The sequence below is a fragment of the Halyomorpha halys genome, unplaced genomic scaffold (assembly GCF_000696795.3).
Source record: "Halyomorpha halys isolate HHAL.00 unplaced genomic scaffold, Hhal_1.1 Scaffold194.1, whole genome shotgun sequence".
Taxonomy (NCBI): Eukaryota; Metazoa; Arthropoda; class Insecta; order Hemiptera; family Pentatomidae; genus Halyomorpha; species Halyomorpha halys.
In genome coordinates, this window is record NW_027108392.1 from 1,787,202 (window position 1) to 1,807,532 (window position 20,331).

A 20,331-nucleotide genomic window follows, 5' to 3' on the forward strand; every position below is an offset into this window, starting at 1 on the left:
TATCTGTATAGCCTAGCAATGGTAATAACCTGTTTTAAATTGTGTTATCAGTCTGGATGATTGTAAATTTTGACTTGGACTGATCTTTTCTAAGCCCATATTAATTAACAGGTATGTCAGGGCATCCCCCCTGCCGCCTTATACTGCTGAAAGTCTTGATTCTGGAGAGAAAGATCTTGATGTATTCAGACAACACACTTTGTTTCATTATTAGTCATTAGAACCAGGTATATTAATTTTATGGGACTCCCAACTCATAGCCTCATAAAGTTAGTTTTGGTATTTTTGACGACGGGTTAACAGTTGATCTCCCGCTTCGAGAGCCGGCCTGATATTCTATTTTTTCTTAAAGAGCAAGACCCACTAAAATACAAAGAAATGGTGTGGAGGACATTTACAAAATGAATAATAGCAAGTCCTCCTAGTGAGGATGGAATTCCTACAGAATTATTCAAGAAAGGAACCAAAAACCTTCATTAACTAATGTATAATATACTCTCCATTTTGGTTGAAGAGATATTGCCAATGCAATGGAGGAAAGGCATCATATGTGCTAATTATTGAAAAATAGTTATTATTCTGAGATTAGGTCCCTTTAGAACAATTATGAAAGCAGTTATTGGTTCAGTTTTAAGAAGCAAAAGTTCGTTAAATAGAAGGTTTTAAATGAGGGAGGAGTTGATACTTGACGTATGTTAAAGTGAAATGGAGTTCCAGTGAAAGGCAGTGTATAGAAGAGTCCTGAGTCCACCTTTTATGATGCTACCATAGTTAAAGTGGGTGAAAACAAGAGAGGAAACTGAGAGTTGATGGTTTTTAAAAGGAAGGAGATAACGGATTCTATTGAATTGCTTCAGGGTTGCTATGTTTCAGTGGGAAATTTGGAAAATATGTTGTTACCAGGATAGAGTTTAATCAAAAATGACTCCAAGCTTTTTTACTGACTTGGGGAATGAAATAGGAATATTGTTTAGGATAAGGTTGGGGAGTCCAGAGATAGATTTAAAGAGAGGGAGGTATGATTATGATAGCTTTAGCCTTTTCAGCATTTAATTTAAGTTTATTTTTGGTTGCCCAAATGCTTATTCTATAGATATCTTCTTGTAGTTTAAGAATAGTATTAGAGGTGTCATGAGGATCAAAAGAAAGGTAGATTTGTAAGTTTTCTGCATATAGATGATACTAGGAATGCTGGATGGGTCAGTGCAGTCTGAGTGCAGGGTCATTAATAAAGATGGAGAAAAGAGTAGGGGGATAGAGAGGAACCCTGAGCTAATGCTTCTAGAAAGAGGTAGGGAGCTAGAGGGAGGATTATTAGGAATAACAACATACAATAAATGACTAATGAAACCAATGAAGAGCATTAAATGACTAAGAGAGACTGAGGAGTTTAGAAAGGAGAATAATATGGTCTATAGAATCAAAGGCTTTGGAAAAATCGAGGAGAATAAGGATGGTGAGTTTCTGTTGGTCTATGGCGGCTGTGTAAAGTTCAGCTTATGGGATTGAAATATACATTCCAAAGGTTGGGATTGGTTTGATAATATGGAAATAGAGCGGAAATTATTATTATTATTCAATGGGCAGACTAATATAGTTTTCTTGCCAGAAGGGTACATAGAACGTTTTAGGGAGAAGTTATAGATGTGATAGAGATTAGAAAGAACAGGAAGCAATGAGATTTTAATCAATTTAACTGGATTATTATCGGATCTGTAGTCATCGGTATAGAATTTTTGAATAGAATTGAGTATGTCATCAGTTGTAATATGGGAGAAAAAGAAGTGTTTGGTATTAAAGAATTAATAACTAAGGACTGGTGGTTGTGCAAGGGTTGAAAAGTAGGAGACAAAATGAGTGTTGAAGTCAGTGGCAGAAATAGGGGGAGATGGAGTTTGAGAAGGTTTACCCAAGGTCAGTTTAATAAGAATTGCCCATTTTTCTTTGGTGTTAGAAGTGCTTGACAGATTTTAGTGGAAGTAAAGAGATTTCACACTCTGTATGATGGCTGGGGTGCTGTTTTGTAGTTGTTTCAATGTGGCATAATCTTCCACAAGCCGGGTGGATCTAAACCTTTGCCTGACAGTAACTAAAGAGAATAGGAGGTTTAACAGGTAAGCCTGGTCAGAGGAAGGAATTATTGTGGCATTACCTTATTCTGTTGTACCTGAGTGTACATATATAGTATTATTTAAATTTTTTACCAGAAGCTTATGCCATTTGCTGAATGAAAAAAAAAAGAGTATAAGAAGCATAATTTTTCTTCAAATAATATAAATTTCCATTTAAAATTAAAATAGATTATCTGTTTGTTTACAAATTTTAACTTTATGAAATTACATTTCTTTATTTCTCATTTGTGTATTTTGATAATTTGAAAAATGATTTACTTGAAAGATTTGGCATTGATTGATAACCTTAAAAGAAATGTAGTTCTAATAAAACCCTCTCTTGACTTTGGACTACTGACTTTTTGAGACACCTCATCAACTTATTTCACAACACTCATGACCATGCTCAACTACTCGTGATTGACATGGAAAATTATGAGTCTGCCATTCTTCCATTGTTTGACTAGACTTGATCATTGATTAAATCTCTTTATTTTTTCATTATTTGCAGTAGGGTGATGATGAAAGGGTCTCAGAACTATAATCATTTGTATAGATTTTGTTACCTAGAAGTTGATTTTATATGGTTTGAAGCTCCTGATTGCCATCCCTTCAGAATCAAGATTTCTGTTCTTGATTGAATATGGAAATACAATTCTTGTATTCGATTTCTTATGTCTTCAATCATAATATATGCAAAATTCTTGCCTGACAATTCAGTACATGTAATTAACCCTCTGATTGAAAACAGAAAAAAATCTATGAATGGAATACGGTCCGGGTGCGGTAAAAAAAAACTCAAATAGTAAATAATTATACTATTTTATTGACCCAACGTTTCGCCCCACATTCCAGGGCTTCGTCAGGGCTAAAAAAGATACAAACACTATAGTTACAAAAAGGAAAAAAGAAAAAACATAAGTGTAAAATAACAGGACTATAAAATGAAAAGTAAGATATAATAAGAAAAATTAAAGGTTGTAAATAGTAAATGACTTTTCATTACCCTTTGGTAATAGTAACAGATAGATAAGAGAAGAAATATTAAAGAAAGTACAAATAAAGAGATGAAAAAAAAAAAAAATAATAAAAATCAAATGATGAGACAGAATGCATACCTGTTTTGATGGCAGTCAAAGACAAAGTGACGGTTTGTATTGGTAGGAGTGGGGATAGCAGTTATGCCACAATAACGAAAATAATTTGTAAAGTAAACATAGTAAAAAAGTATTTAAATTAGGTGAACAATAAATGGTAATATACATAATAGGGGGAGAAGAAATATTAATTAAAAAAAAAAACAGATAGAAAAACAAAGGAAAAGTAAAGTATAAAATAATGGGATACAATGTGTGTAAGTGATTAAGAAACAAAATATGCCAAATGAATGGGGATACAGAAAAGTGTAAAATATAATAGAAACTTAATAATAAAGTAATTAATATAAGTACACTTAAGAAGGTAATATAAATTAAAAGATAAGATACATGAATATAAATGAAACAGGAAGGATAGTGAATATAAAAAAAAAAAATTAAAAAAAAAAAAAAAAAAAAGTGAGAATTTAGAGAAACGTTGGCTCAATAAAATAGTATAATTATTTACTATTTTAGTTTTTTTTTATCGCACCCAGACCATATTCCATTCATCTATACACACGGTCAATCAATAATCTTCCAAAAAAAATCTATTTTGCCAATCTAGAAAACGATTTTTAGTTTAGTTGTAGGATCGAAGCAGTGGAAGAATAGCATATTCATGAATTACCTTGCAATACAGTGGCAGTTAAACACTGTATGAAGTAGGTTATTGAGATGTCTCATAAAGCTCAGTTCAAATTTAACTTTTTGAATTTTGTTTGTTTATTAGTTGATTTTACTTAGAAATAAACTTTTTTCTTTAAGTTCATCAATTCCAATTTTTTTCGGACTAATAATTTTTCTTATTACCTAAAATTTATTTTTATTTGTTATTTTTGTATTATTGTAATTTTTGGATGAGTATTGGCCAGAGGAAGAGTATTGTCTCCGACTGCAATGAGTAGATACAGTGCCAGAACGTCTGTGATTGAAGGGGAACTGTGCTGATAGAGTACTGATCTGTGCTGGATAGAGCCTCTTGGTGAAGGCTTGTTGATGAGACTAAGCTCCATACACGATAGTGACACTATATGACAAAACTCTTTTATACCAATAGCTATTTAATACATACCTGCTCAAGTATTTTACCAATTATCAAAAAAAGTATATCAGGAAGTACAGAAGCATTGTGCTCCTGGAGATTAAAAAAAAAAATTGTAATACATTTTACTTTTTATCCTAGAAGAAGTTTTTTGCTTGCTGTACATGATAACGGGAAAAATAAAAATCATCCAACCCAAATGAATATATTTATGTCAGAGGTAAACTGTCTCCAATTATTTTCAAAACTTTACAGGTGTCCCAAAAAAAGTTTTAGATCGCACTATATTGCTTTTTGTGGATGGTGATTAATCTTTATGTTAAGTCTTGTAGTTTTAGCAACACTTTTATCACCAAAATAATGAAAATATTATACTAAAATCAAAATCAGCAAAATTAGACTTACAACAGTTTCTTCTAATTAAGAGATTCTGTGAGTGTGTCAATATGAAGAACCTTCGTCAAATCAAGGAAGCTTTGATATTTTACTGCTTCAAGGTTTTTCGATTGATGTATATTAATTAAAGTTCATATTTTACTTCCTTGAGAAAAAACAAATGTAGAGATTTGTTTTTAATATATGTTCCAAGGTATTTGCGAAAAAAGACCAAATCAATGAGTGAAAGTTGATTCTACACTTCCTTACAGACAAGTGCTATCAGCTTGTCATAGAAGAAAATACTGCATTTCCTCTTCAAAAAGTATCATTCAGAAATATCCTTCTGACTTAGTCTAACTTAAACTGCTGTTAACTTTTTTTTTTCTATTGAAACAATAATATTAAACTTCATTTTTTTTTTTGGTAAAGAATTAAAAGAACAATTAAAGACATCTTCTCAAAATAAAAGTTTGATTGATTTGGTTTACAACAAAATATATTAATAGTAATTTATTGTAATTTTTGTATATAATTGTAAGCAATTAGTTATTTGTATGTATTTGTTATTTTTCTTATTACCTATCTACTTTTAAAATTACTTTAAAATAATGAAGGACAAATAAAGAGCTGTATTATGACAAAGTTTAAATTTTCACACAAACTAAACATCTTTCACAATTTTAGATGAAAATTTGCATTTTCTTTTTAGAAAAATTGTATTTTTAAGGGCAATTGTTTTATTTGTGAATGTTTTGAATGAGTTAATTTTAAAATCTCTTTCCTATACTTTTTTATACCAGTTTGTGTTACTAGCCATTACATTAACAGATGATCAAGTATTTTAATAAATTCATATTTTCTTAGTTTAGTTTAAAAGGGAATGAAAACTTCTTTTTTATATACAATTTATTTTTCTATCCTAAAAGCAAGTTTTTCCGCTGTATAGTGCTATGAAATAATGTTTGACCTGTCCTAATATTCATGAAATCTTCATTTTTATCATACCAAGTTAATTTATTTATTTTTTGTAGTGTGTGATCTTAAATTTGTATTTATCTATTCCCTCATTTCATTTTTTCTTTCTTTTCTTTAACAACTTATAATCTTACTTACAGTTTGTTAGCTTCTGCATCTTTAATTACTGTTGTTTAGTTAGCTGCTATAATTTGAAGTTGTTTCTTTATCATTAAATTAATACATTTTCATCTTCAAGTAGACTGATAAAAGTTATATGGTTTTCAGAGAATATTAATTCTGAAAAAAGGCTGAAGCGTGAAGCTGATGAAGAAACTAATGGTATCAATCAGAAAAAAATTAAGCTAGACCAAGAGAACAATATAAAAGAGGAAACTACTATTGAGAATAATTTAGAAGATGAAGGCGAATCAAATCCTATTGAAACATTTAAGAAAGAGTCCGATTTAGATTCTGAATCAAGTTGTGATAGTGGTAGTAGTACTGGTAGTGATAGCTCTGATGAATCAGTTGATATGAATGATACTGATACTTTACATAAGATAGCAAAGATGAATCATAAATTAATTAATGAAGAATTATCCCCTGAAGAATTAAAAGAAATAATGGAAGGAAGGGAAAAACTTTTTACCAATTATTTTGAAGGCAAAACTGATATTACTATTAACCGTTTTGTAAGTAAGAATTTATTTTTAATTATAGTATTTTTGTATTAATTAAATAGTGATTGTATATCTGAAGTAAATGTACATTAATAATTTCTTAATTTTTGCTCAGATGTGTTATGTTATAGCCTAGTTTCAGTCAAAGTTTCATAAGGATGCTTTATCTCCTTCAATAATAGGTCTTGACGAGTACTTGCCAGATTTGTATATTACTGCTTAGTCTTCATCTATCACGTGTAGTTAGTTTTTAAATTATAGATTTAGGTTCTAAGAGTTCTGGTTTTTAAATTACATTTTAGGGCTTTAGAGCTATAAAAAAATTGTTAAAGTTAAAAATGATTCCTTATCTATAAGTAGAAACATTTCAAAGGACTAGAATGTCGCTATCATAGTGGCTGTAAGTAGGAAGGGTGATAACATATATTGCTTCTTAGTGTGCTCAGTAAGATATGTTTAACATACATCACTTCTTAGTGTGCCCAGTACTGGTACTGGTATTTGGTGGGGGGAACAAGTCCGGCAAGTGGTCCTGTGGGTCCTTTTTGCCAACCCCTGACGGCTACCTAGGTTGCCGCTGCATACTAACCAAGGTGGGGGTGCCAAGATTCATTCTTCAGGACCGCTGAAAAATGAATGTTTAACTACCCGAGGTGGGAATCGAACCCACAACGTTCCGAATCGAGCGCACTGGGACCTGCGCCCCAACCCGCATGGCCGTCTCGTCCCTGAGTGTGCCCAGTAAGATATGCTCGTAAAACCTAGATGTGAGATTCAGAAGAATCATTGATTCAGGAGTCTTATAAACTCACAGAATGTGATTTTGACCATATGGTGAATCACGGAATAATATGTCAAAGGTTAAGAGCTCTCAGTATACTTAGTTAATGAACACAAGACCTTGAGGACACAGTGTTTCATGTTTCTTTAGTAGATAATGGACTTAATAGTAAAGTGAGCAGTCTCTGTTAGAATAAGCAATCATACTTCTCAAGAATTTGAGACAACACTAAGCATACTTCAGGGTTGCAATCCAAGTGCTCTTTTCATTTTGGTACTTGTTATGGCATTAAGGAGAACAAAGGATAAGATGTGAAACTTTCAGCTCAGGACCAAGGTTTGCAGTCTATTCCGTATTCCCTGCTTTTGTTTGCCTGATGACCCTGTTATATTAGAAAAGAAGTTTGTGGATTTTTGGATGGATAGTGATCTATGGATGTTTTAATTCATTTAAATTTTGAGAACTTGCTTTATGTGGTGGGTGGGATATTCTTAGAATATTTTTTGTCATGATTAAGGATAGTGACTGAATAGGAGGGAAATTTTTTCCTCTTAAACCAAAGGATTGGTTTAAGAATTTATAGTTTAGAGTCAGTAGGTATAGTGAGAAAATAGAATATTTACGCTTGATGATACCGACCTTTTTTAAATGTTTTTGAGGGATTAATTATTTATTCCAATCATATAAACGGAGCAGTGGAAATATTGGTTTGGAACATTATCTAATAGTGTCAAGAATAATATCAATGATCTTGAAGGAGATAATGAACTGAGCTAAAAATCACCGGAAGAATGGTTATTGCTGAACTTAAAGAGCCAGAAAAGTGTAGAAGGTGTCATTATCAAATAGAAAATAAATAGGACCAACTTCAGAAAGATAAATGATGATGAGGATGTACAGAAGTTATGAGAGATGTGTAAAAATATCATCATAGTTTCATAAGAAGTGTTCCCTAGCAATGGATTCAAGGTATGTTGCATACAAGAATATAATCAAAGAAAACACTCAAGAGGATCATCATAAGAATATATTGAGTGACCAATGGAAGAAAGAGTTAATTATTCCTAAAACAGAGGACTGGGGACAGGGTTCAGTAGAGAAAAAAAAAACTTTCTCCCCTGTTTTACCAATGAATCAAGGAAATACTCTTGTAACCTATAGTGAGTGGGAGTTCTTTAAAGAGTATTTAGGCATAAAATTAAGCTTCGCATTGGGCAAATAATACTTCACTGTTTTTCAGACAGAAGTATTTGCTTTTTTATCTGCCACTTGCTCAGAAATCATCAGCTAGGAATGACAGATATCACTATTTAGGTAGTCAGATAGCCCTTTAAGCCATTGAGTCCCCTAAAGTCACCTCCACACTGATGTGATTCTAAGCAAGAATTGGAGTCCTTGGTAAGCATAAAGAAGCGAACTTAGTGTGGGTTCCTGGACCTAAGGGAATCCCTGGTAATAAAAAAGCTGATGAGCTTGTAAGAAATAGGACTACACAATTTTTGGGCTCAGAACCTTCATTAGCATATATAAATCATGCTAGAAATCATTCACTGATAAAGAAAAGCAGATAAGGTGGTAGTTCTCTCCTTCGGCCTCCAAGGTTAAAGTGAGGTGGACTCAATACTATCTTCCATGAATCAATGAAATCCTTGAACCTCAGGAAGTTTCCTCACTCACCTACTGAGGAAACTCCTGTGTGAGCAAATAAATTCCTGTGGTTATCATCCTTCCAAAGAATCCCTCAATCCCTGAAAAGCAGTGCAGATTGTGACCACCAATGTGCACTGGCACATGCTCAACAGTTTCTCGAGCACCACAAATGGGGTGTGGGAGATGGTATATCCATGGCTTAAAGTTATGCAGCTTTGCTCTAAAACCACTATGTCTTATGAGGAATGGTGAAACAACATTGTTCAGGAGGACCTATTTTGCCTGAAGCTGAGATTGTAAGGTGGGTAGGTATTTTCTGAGGACACTCCCTTTCGATGTCGTTCACCGTCATCCCAATTCATAATTGTATCCTCCAGGATAACCTGCTTCCATTTGTAGAGTTTTTCTTCAATCATTATCCCAAGATTTTACAGAAATCCTGTTGAGCCTTCTCTATTGAAAACATGTCTGATCACTTATTCTAGTAGGAGGAGGTTGAGATCCACCACTCCAGGTTGGACCTGCACTGCATTACGCAAAGTCAAGCCATCTTCTGGGTCAATGATTGCCTATTTTGCTGCCTCTGTATGAGGTTTTGGAACGAGTTGGGAGATGCTTACTTTTGGATACCTTCAATAAATCCTGTATGTGTAAGTGCTCGTGGCAGGCTATCTAAGCACCCTGTACATGGCTTAGTCCATTCATTACTTGGTCCACCCTACCAGCCAGATATTCCAAGTGAGGTGTGCAAGATCAGTCTTGCTTTTAAGGAGAATGACAGCAGACATCCTCATCTTCTTCACCTCGCACTGCTAGGCTGGTGCATCATTCAACTTCACTCTTCAAGCTCTTCTCAAGCTGGGAAGCTCTGCTGTTGGGAGCCACCAGATAAAGTAATTCTGGGTTCTAATAAAATCCTTAAACATATAAATTGAATGGTCATCCTTTTCATTAGAAAAAAAGGGTCTTTGTACACACTTGCTGGAGTTGTTACACCCCTTTTATACATAACAAGTCTGGAAAAAAAAAAAAGTTTCACTGACAATAAGGATGTGGCACTATCAAGTATGAAGACAGAAGAATTTAGAAACATGAGGCACTAAGTTCTTACAGAAAATCAGTCAAACTGCAGTTGTGTATAAGTCTAGAATAAAGACTTTCAAAGCTGGAGGTGGGTAGGAGGCCAGTGTTACCAAATCTTCAAGCCAACACATCCCTCCATTCCTTGTGTTGTTTTTTTTTTTTTTTCAAACATTTTATTTTTTGTGAATTTACAGTTTAAAGTTCAAGCTCAAATCAAATCTAGATAGGTTCTTCATTGTTTTAATTGTTTCCTGTCACTTAATTAAATGAACCTTATGAACTTAATCAAATTAATTTTCAGGTTTTAGAAGAAATGGTTATGACACAGATAATAGAAATGATTTCTTATAAAACTGATGTTGGTCAGTTGAGACAGAAATGCCGAATACTACAAAATGAACAAATACGACTGAACCAAATGATGAATGCTTTAAGAAAACAAGTGAGAAAATAAACTTCTGCTTAATTTCTTTGCTGTTTTATAAGTTTTTTTTACTAATAAATTGATTTACTATGCAGTATATTTTGTTCTTTCATTACTTAATTTGTTTAAATTTATTTTAAAGGCTGATAATGCAAGACTTATTATAAAAAAACTTATAGATGAAAAGTCTAATAACAAGAGTTGGACACAGACTGCTATTCCACTAAAAGTGACTCGTTCAGTTGGTTTACAAGTTTGCACCTGTGGATCAGTAAGTTACTTTTAATAATTATTTTATTCATAAGTTTTTATAATTAGTTAAATTTTTTTTTTAAATGAGTTAATCATTTCATATTTCTAAGTTTTTTTTTTTTTATTCTTTTTTTTAGATGACTGTCCGATCAAAAGTTTCTGACAAAGAGTTCAGACCAATAAAATCTGAAAATGTTACTAAAGAGAGTTCTACTATTACTTGTGAAGCTGAAAAAGAAAATGATGTTAATAAGGTTGGTTCCTTTGACAATAAAGAAAACATATCCAGTAATATTGAAAAAGATGTCGTGAGTAACAAAGATAGCAGCAATAGTGATGATGTAGTAATAGTATCGGTTACTGAAAATAATTCGGTAAGTGATGATACAATTTTATTTTTTATTAATTGTCTATGTCTGTAATTCTTACTAAACATCTAGGATTTTTCCTTTTTTTAATATGTTTCAGACTTCATCTTCCTCAACCATGGATAAAACTAATAAGTCTACTATTAAAAAAATTCTTGAAGCTCCAAAGAATGGCATTGTACCAACCGAAAAGCTTGTGAGAAGACCATTGAGCATAAGTCCAACTGTACCAAATAAAACATCCACCGTTTCTAACCAAAAAAAAATGGCTACTGATAGTTCAGTAGTAGAAAAAGAATTATCCCAAACAGTAAGATATTATCATTTGTATATTAAAATTTCTTGCAAATATATTGTTCTTATTTGTTAATATTTAACTGATTTTATATTCAAAACATTTTAGAAAAAAAAAATTTTTGTTAGATTATTCTAAGCAGCACTAGCTTAGCTTTATAATTCAATGGTATTTACAAAAGTAACGCATTTTACAGCTCAAACCTGATGTTTCTGAAATTATTGATCTTACTGACAAAGAAGATCATCCAGTGAAGAAATTAGGAGGTTGGTTTTCATTTTTTCAATCACAATTTGAAGAATAATTATATAATAACTTATTCAAAGATTATATCTTTATAACTATTTTAGAAACTTTCTAAGTAATATTATTAATTCTGATTTTATAATAATAATTCATTCATATAGTCTGATTATATAACTTATTTCATAAATGTATGGTGTGGCCTTTTAAATGAATGGTATAGTTACTGTTTTGTTCATTTTTAATTAAAATTCCATCACCTTTTATTTACTGATATAATCAGTATGATAAAATTTTTTGTCATTAATTATATTCTTATTTGAAATTTTTTTCAGCACCTTCTAAATCAGTACCTGCATCCACTTCTTCTGAAAAACATGCTCCTGGGGTGGTTGAAAAATTGAAGAAAACCATCAGTCCTCAACCAGTGAGTTCTCTTTAAAAGTGTATAAATATTAAATACTTTCAATCTTCTTCTTGCATTATTATGATTAACTTGATGTATTATATTTTTAAAAAAATGTCTTCCTATAATAATAATCTTAATACATATACACTATATCTCATTCGGTAAGACACTGGATTCCTGAGTAAGGGTTCCGGACTCCCTTAATAGAGTTGCTTTTTTTTTTTCTCTATTCTGTTTATTATGAAATGATTCTGGGTTTGGGGGACCTTTTCATGTCATTGCCAACTTCTATAAAATAGATATTACTCCACATTAGTCTGGGGAAAACATCCCAAGCCTTGAGGAATTGCTAAACATATATAGTTGGTCTCTTTGAAGGATGAGAGGCTTAAAAATATTTATACAAAATTCAATCGTTTTGGTCTTGAGGTGGATTTTACTACTTTCTTAATCACGTGTGTGGTTGACGGAAGTGATGGTCTTGAATGCCTGTTCCTCTGTATACAGATGTTAAAAGTCCGTGGTGTTCATGACTATATAATATATGCGAGTAACGCTCTCTGAGGTACTCTACACCACTCGTATTTTACTGATTCCACCATTTCGAGTTTATATCTGGCCATGTCTGGTTTATATCTGATTATTTTATTTCTCTTCTTAAATTTCCACTTTCTCCAATTGATACATCGTCCTATCACTCCACCTTCCCATTTTTGTCTATCTTTTCATAGAAAGGCTTGTTTCCATTGGATAAGTTGGGCAAATCTTTTTTCGTTTCATTAGTTTATTTAACAAACAGTAAAAAAACTAAATTTTCTGCCTACCCTAAAGTACAACACGACAGATTATATTCCATTTACCTGGTTTGGTAAGGATGTTGAGGACTATATAACTATTTAACGGGGCTGTCAATTATTTACTAATTACTTTTGAAAATTAATCATAAAAAGAAATTCATTTAATTGTTAAGGAGGGCCCATTCAGTTTGATATGGGTGTTAAGGGGACTTCTTGTGATCATTTTAGTATGATGGTGTGTGAGGAGATTAGAGTTGATCAGAATCGGCAGAACGAATGGGTTTGAGGTCTACTGTGTAACCTTTTGTATTTATCCATCCAACCAGTTCAAATTATGAAAATATGTGGGTTACTACACCACAGAATTCTTGAACTTGTGGCACAAAACTGTGTTAGTCACACTTTAAAGATACCCAGAAATTAAAATTATTTGAAATAATTACTGGGAGATTATATTGAATATTTTTACTTTTCGAAATTCCCATTGATCCATCAAAATATAAATGAATATATATAGAATCATATTTCACAATTAATTGATAAGGATCTAAAGGAAATACATGTTTTTAGTGGAATTTATAGTATACATAATAAAGTTTTCACTTTTTTAGTAAACATTAAATTATTTAATGTTCTTGCTTTTGTAGAAGTACTATTTATATCTCATTAATGCTGAAGAGTTGTAATAATCTGTAAATTAACCTATTTATGTACAGTAAATATTCTGAAATACCATGTTTTACAAACAATTTTATTAAAAAAAGATGTGATGAAAATTATCAGTTAATTATTGTTAGTAGGGAAGTCATTTATTTGATATATAATTGGTTATATAATTTTCATAATATTCAGAGATACTGTTTTTTATTAATGCCTGGCATTGTTGTATTTATGATTTCAGAATAGTTTTGTGTATATTTAGCACAAAGTAATTGAATATTTTGAGGAGTACCAGTTTCTAAACAATTATTTGAGTGTTTTTAAAATTTATTTCTTGACTTGCTTTGCATTATAGTTTTTGATCAATCATATGGTATTTTAACAAGGATACTAATACAGGTTAAGTTCTAAAAACATTATCTAGTTTATTGACCTGTCTGAAGATATGTTAATACAGTGTAAAGAGCCCCCTCTGGACAAGAGTGTCCTGGACTGGTCGGACAACTGTATGAAAGTGAATTGCCCCCTTTAATACATTCAGTTTATTTTTGTTTAATATCATTTTTTGATGTAACTTACAAATTTTCTGACTTCCATCTAATTTTAATTACAATAACCATGGTAATAACGAGATAAAAATAAAGTAGGGGGTATACACCAAGGGGATTGATTGTTTTAGCCCACTGGGGTTTTGTATGGGGTTGTTCACATTAAGTTGGATACTTTGAAGGAACTAGGTGGGCTACAAATTCTCAATACCAAGGACGTGGCAACCACAGTCAGCTACAACTAGTATATGGATGATCTCAAACTATATGTGAAAAACAAACAACAATTATGAAGTATGATTGAAATAGTGTCATCCTTTACCAAGGATATTAATATGTCATTTGGACTTGATAAATGTGCGGTGCTTCATGTGAACAAGGGACAGATGATCAATGCCCAGGACCTGCTTATAAATGGATAAGAGTGCACCAGGTAACTAGAAGCCAACGAACTATATAAATATTTGTGTATACAACAGGCATCTCAAAATAGCTCGAAAGGACTTTAAACAAGAGCTAAAAACAAAGTTGGAAATGAGGCTGCATATAATACTGAAGACTGAACTATCTGAAAACAGAAAATCAAGGTCATCAATATATCGATTATCCCAGCACTAAGTTACAGCTCTGGTATACTGCAGTGGTCAAATACCACCCTACAGAAAATAGATCATATTGTGGGAATGACATTTATGATAGAGTGGGTCCACCATCCAATATCCCCTAAATCTAGACTTTATTTATCTATAAAAGAAAAAGGATCTGAACTCCTAATTATCAAAGAAATGTGCCACAAGCAGGTCTTTGCCCTAATTCAATATTTTTTTCATTCTAAAACCACAAGTGTTTATCTAGGAATCGCAACTATCAAGGAAAAACAGGTCTTTGCATAGAATATTCATTAGAATATAGAATGCATAGAATAGCCAACTGAACGAAGCCTTTGACGAAGAAAGATCAGACGAATGGTTGAAATCAGGATGGCTATTTTCTGAGACAGAAGGGTTTGTAGTTGCCATTTAAGACCAGGTTATTGCTATCCGATCATACAGAAGGCATGTTCTGAAGGACAATACAATATAAGACAAATGTGGGTTATGTTTAGTTGGCATTTACTACTTAGTTAGTAGTTAGTAGCTAATTAGTTACTACTTCGTTACATTTTTATGAAGAAGTTATCAATTTATAGTTTAATATCATTCCCTTTTTTAGAGCCCATTGGTAGCTGTTAATGGAATTAAAAAACCGTCTCTGCCATCGTCTACTGCAAGTAAGTTCTCTCTTTTATTTAGAATGTTTATTAGTAATGTATTTAATATTCATTCATTTTTTTTTTATTTCTGATGTGTTTACAGCTAATAAAAAATCGGGTGACATTGCTCCTGCTGCTGATCTTGTTAATTCATATGTTAGTATAATTATTTTATACTATTTATTAAGTTATCTTCTCATAACTAACTTCAATTAATTGCTATTATGTTTTAATAATTTTTTAAAATATTTTTTCATTTAGGACCATCTCCCTAAGTATCCTGTTTCACCCAAGTATCCTCCCAATGTAGTTAAACCTCCAAGGCCCATTTTGAGGATAGGAAAGAACACTTCAGGTATTTAGCTTGTGTTTATATGACAAATAAATTAAATAACCTGTTTTAAAATGTTGGGATCATAATTCTAAAACCTCCCAATTACACATCTAACAATTAGTCAGGAGGTTTCAGGATTGGTATTTCCATGTATCCATTTTAATCAATTAATGTTTATAAACAACCTTATTTTTTAGGGAAACAAGGTATTATGTTATCCTGGAGTTTTGAAGGTGGCCGTAATCCTCCAAACATCGAAGAGTATCAACTTTATGCCTATCAGGAAAGTAAAAACACTGAGAAGCTTAAGACTGATACTTGGAAGAAGGTTGGAGACATCAAAGCACTTCCTTTACCAATGGCATGTTTTTTAACACAGGTAGATTTAATTCAATAATAGCTATAAAATAGGTCTTAACCAATTATTGTAATAATTGTATTTATTGCCTTTATTTATATACAGCGTTTTATGAATCAGAAAATAGTTAGACATTCATTCACTTTTATTGTTGATTTAATGACACACATGATATTTAGATGAACTCAAAATATAATTTTTCGCTTACAATGTTGAGCTCAGCACAATTAAAACTAAAGGGAAAAAAAAGTATTTCTATAACGATGTAGGAGTGGTATGGATCTGTAATCTATAAGGATATATTTATGGTAAAGAGCACACAATCTTTATTTTAGAAATATAAAATATTAATATTACTTTTCATAACTGAAGACAGTATATATTATGAAGGTGGTCTCAGTGCGTTCAAAATAACTCAAATAGCAAATAAACTATTTATGTGAGCCAGCGTATATAAATCAAATTTTTATTATAAATATTAATATCAATTATAAATTTTTGATACTAGAGAGGTACCCTCTGTCTGCTTAACAGTGGACCAACACTGGAAAAAAAATTATATAATAGAGAGATAAATATAAATATTATATTAAAACTTTTTCAGTAATCACTGTGTAATTTATTTTACACTCATTGAATTGAAAACTTGAAGCCTGAACAGTTAGAAAAGAAATGCGAGTATTGTATAAGGCCTAATGAAAATATTAGAACTAAAAGGCTCAAATTGATGTTGGGCTCATATCAAGCTGGACAATGGCCATTTAATAAAGAAATGTGCATTCTGTGGTACTTTGACGTATAATTTTGGTATTATAATAATTTATAAGTTGGTCTGCCATTATAGGGATAGGGGTATCCTATCCATCTACTAAAATTATAAAATAAAATTTTTATGTAAATGTTCACATATTTTAAATCATTTTTAACCATACCTTAGTTTACATTTATTTCATGTTACCTATTTTCTTACTTTGTGGCATTATTTGAGGTGGCATCTCTTCTTCTATGTATCTCTTCTAGCCCTGTAAAATGAGGTGAAACGTTGGCTCACTATAGTTTGCTTTTTGAGTTATTTTGACTGAACCCTATTCCTTTTATGTTTTTCATAACCAGTAATTCGTGGTCCATAAACTTGAAATTTATATAGGGGTTTTATGTTTTGTTTTCCACATTGCAGTAGCACTGCAAAGAGCCGCATATGTTATTGTAATTTGTTTTGCCAGATTTGATTTATAAAAAATGAGTTATTGAGAAATGTTGTCTGTATGGGTTGTGCTGGATTGTTTCAGTTTGTTGAAGGACATAAATACCACTTCATTGTGAGAGCAGTAGACACTCAAAAAAGACTTGGGGATTTTAGCCTACCAGGAAGTATCATTCTACATGCAGCTGGACAACCTCCATCTGCTTCTTAATCCAATTATTTCTATGAAATATTTTTGATTTTTAAAATGAAATCATAATTTGGTTATGGTTTTTTTTAAACTGTATATTCAATCTGTACATAATTATTTTTGACCAAATGAGATTAAGATTCTTATTTAAAGAATGTTAAGAATGCTAAACGAATGTAGATAGTCTATTTTCTTTTCATAATTTGTATAATAAAAAAAATTCAAGAGTGAGAGTTTTGATTATAAGATAATTTCAAGATTAGGTCTAAAATTAGAATTACTGATAAGGAATTTTATTACGATATATGTATGACTGTACCTTATTGTGTAATTAAATGTTATAGATCTCACTGTAAACAAAGTTAATTCCTCATATCTATGAAGTAATTTATTGTATTCATATTGTATATATTAGGAACAATTTTATTTTAATTTTTCACTGTTTATGAGATAAATAAATTATAGACTATTTTATACCTTAAATTTGTTTTGTTTTTTCAATATTAGGTTGTTAAAATTTTGTATCTTTGTAGCTATACTCAAATTGTAGACTGTATAAAACCGCAAACTAGATTTATTTTGTAATGAATTCTATTAGCGTAAAAGTGTAATGTAATTCTATAAGCTAATGATTTTATTTGAATTTTTCCTAGTTTAGTTATAATTTAATTATACACTATTTATATCTCTATAAGACCGCAAATGTTTTTATTCTGTACATGCATTATTAATGTTCTTTCACTGCCTTATTTTAAAAGAGTCAATGTATATTATTTTATTTAGTAATTTATTTCAGTGATATCAACAGTACAAAGTTATCAATATACGTGGAATCTGTTAATAACGATATATTTTTTCATTTGAAGAGAGGGGAACCTCTTGTAATCTGATATCATGTGCATCATCTTTTCTGATTCCAACTTATACCCTACTACTAGTAGTTCCTATGTTACTTTTAATTATATTAAAGTAATAAAAATTTCTAATAAAACTTTCCATGATAAATCTTAGCAATTAATTGTTTAAATAACTATAATTTTTTGGGAAAACAAATAGGATAAAAGCCTTATATAGTAGTATTATTCTGTTTGTCTGCTCATTTCCTTTTGCCCCGTTATCTCTCTCAGAAGCATGCCTTTCAGGGATTCATTGAATGCTCCATGACGTTACCCATCCTTTTTAAAAAAATTCCTTTTAAACTCTATTCAGAGATACGAGTTGTCCAAAAATGTATAGGAATAGGGCAAATTTCAGGGAATATTCTCTGGCCCCTGGAGTAGGGAAATCTGGTCAAAATTGTAGGGAAATTTTAGATTTTGCCTCATCTCCTTCCATAAGTTACAGACCCAACAGCTCTGTATCTATTTCCTTTCTTTTGATCAGTACTTGGCGAACTTCCTTGAGTAGACTTCCACGTTTGTTCTTTGGGAGGAACTCAGTCCTCTAGTTAATGCCATAATATTTTTCTTCCAAAACATTCATGTCCAGCTCACATAGTAGCAACAAGTCAAATAAGAGTCCAGTAGAGCCTTAACTTTGTTGCACGATTCAATTGTCTCCTCTTCAAAAGGATCGGTAGAATACTAAGTTCAATTGGCTGACATTACTCCAACTCTTTCTCTTAATCTTTGTTAATAGTACCATTTAGTTGTAACTCAAGGTAGATAAAGCTCGATATTGTTTGAAAATTGTTGCTTCCTACAATATTTAAATTATTCTTAATGTCACATTAAGACTTAAAGCAAAGAACTACTTAAAATATGAAATAAAAATAAATTTAATGATTGGAGAAGTTTGTCGGGGGGGTGCGGTCAGCAAAGAACAACATAAATAAACAAAACCATATTTATTTATTTTATGCCGACGTTTTGACCTGAGTTTCAGGTATTCATCAGGGCTATAGAACAAAAGAGATTACAAAGTTTAGAGAAACATACAATTGAAAAGGAATAGTATACAAACAAATTTAGAATTTGACCACCCCCCCCCCCCCAACAAACTTCTCCAATCATTAATCTACAGTCAACTATCTACACCTCATTAAAAATAAATTTAGTTATATTGAGATTTAACCTTCTCTTAGAATTCATCATAATATTGGACCAATAGTAAGAAGAATATACAAAAAAATCTCCTTCACTCCTCGTAATAGTCTTCCTCAAGTTCTAGTATTAAGAAAGAAGATGGTTTTAGCTTTGATATCAGGTTCCTTATTTTATATAATGGGACTATGACTTCTACTCCTTTTTTATTAATGAACTTCTTTTTAATGTTTATTTAATTTATTATTTTAGTCTTAATTATCTTTTTCTGTAAATATTAAAACTTTTTTTAAATCACTTTAGTTTTTGAAGTCAGATGTTGATTTATTTTAGTACTGCAACAAATGTATATGTGTACAAAGTATGTTATATAATCCTTCAAAATTAGAATTAAAGTATTAAGACAGTTGAAAACTCAATTTAGAAAAAATTCTACTAATATTTAAGAAAATTAGAATGGACATTTTTTTTTCTACCCATATAAAAGTAATTTTTAAAAAAATTGACCATTTATTTATAAGTTCCTTGCCTATAATTCATGATTCTCTATTTTTTTTGTCCAGGTTACTATATTATCATTACATTGAAAAGTGTCTGAAAAAAAAAGTGTTTAGATTTATTCTATATTAGTCCATCCATCTTAAGGAAATACATTTGGTATTTCAAGTATTGTTAATAGTATATATCAGCAATTATTGTATTACTTATGCAAAAGTTTGCATATAAATAGGTGTATATTATCAAACATCTGTTAACTCTCAACATATATTGAAAGTCAGAGTTGAAGTGTACTGTGATTTATTGTAAATATATGTACATTTTAAAACCAGTGTCAAATGAGGCAGTGTGCTACCTGAGGGTTAATTCATTTAGTTTAATTTCATGTTGATCTTCATGTTATTAATCCTTATTAAAAAGTCACTAAATTCCTTTTAGCGTCTAGTATTACACATATTGAGATTGTAATTGTTCTGTCACCCATATAACAAACAATTTTGTTTCATTTCATATGTTCATATGTTAGATGCTGAAAACTTCAAGAGGTTATTTTGTTATAACATCGTGTGTTACTTTAAAAATTAACTTATCACTTAAAGGTGGGGATGGGTTAGAGCCTGAAGCTTCTTTATATAT

General features: G+C 31.2%; 1 protein-coding gene across 6 annotated transcripts in view; it reads left to right on the top strand.

The window, feature by feature from the left end:
• The window catches only part of LOC106679319 (activating transcription factor 7-interacting protein 2), a 57,336-nt gene extending 37,309 nt beyond the window's left edge, over positions 1-20,027 (top strand). For all 6 annotated transcript variants that reach the window (XM_014418412.3, XM_014418415.3, XM_014418416.3 and 3 more), the window contains 12 exons: positions 5,913-6,319; positions 10,123-10,263; positions 10,388-10,516; positions 10,635-10,871; positions 10,966-11,175; positions 11,357-11,426; positions 11,739-11,830; positions 15,030-15,087; positions 15,173-15,225; positions 15,331-15,424; positions 15,601-15,782; positions 17,051-20,027. In XM_014418412.3, the coding sequence (XP_014273898.1) occupies positions 5,913-6,319; positions 10,123-10,263; positions 10,388-10,516; positions 10,635-10,871; positions 10,966-11,175; positions 11,357-11,426; positions 11,739-11,830; positions 15,030-15,087; positions 15,173-15,225; positions 15,331-15,424; positions 15,601-15,782; positions 17,051-17,176 (1,799 nt within the window). In that variant the 3' untranslated portion in view covers positions 17,177-20,027. The remainder of the gene's footprint in view (positions 1-5,912; positions 6,320-10,122; positions 10,264-10,387; positions 10,517-10,634; positions 10,872-10,965; positions 11,176-11,356; positions 11,427-11,738; positions 11,831-15,029; positions 15,088-15,172; positions 15,226-15,330; positions 15,425-15,600; positions 15,783-17,050) is intronic.
• The last annotated feature ends 304 nt before the right edge of the window (positions 20,028-20,331 follow it).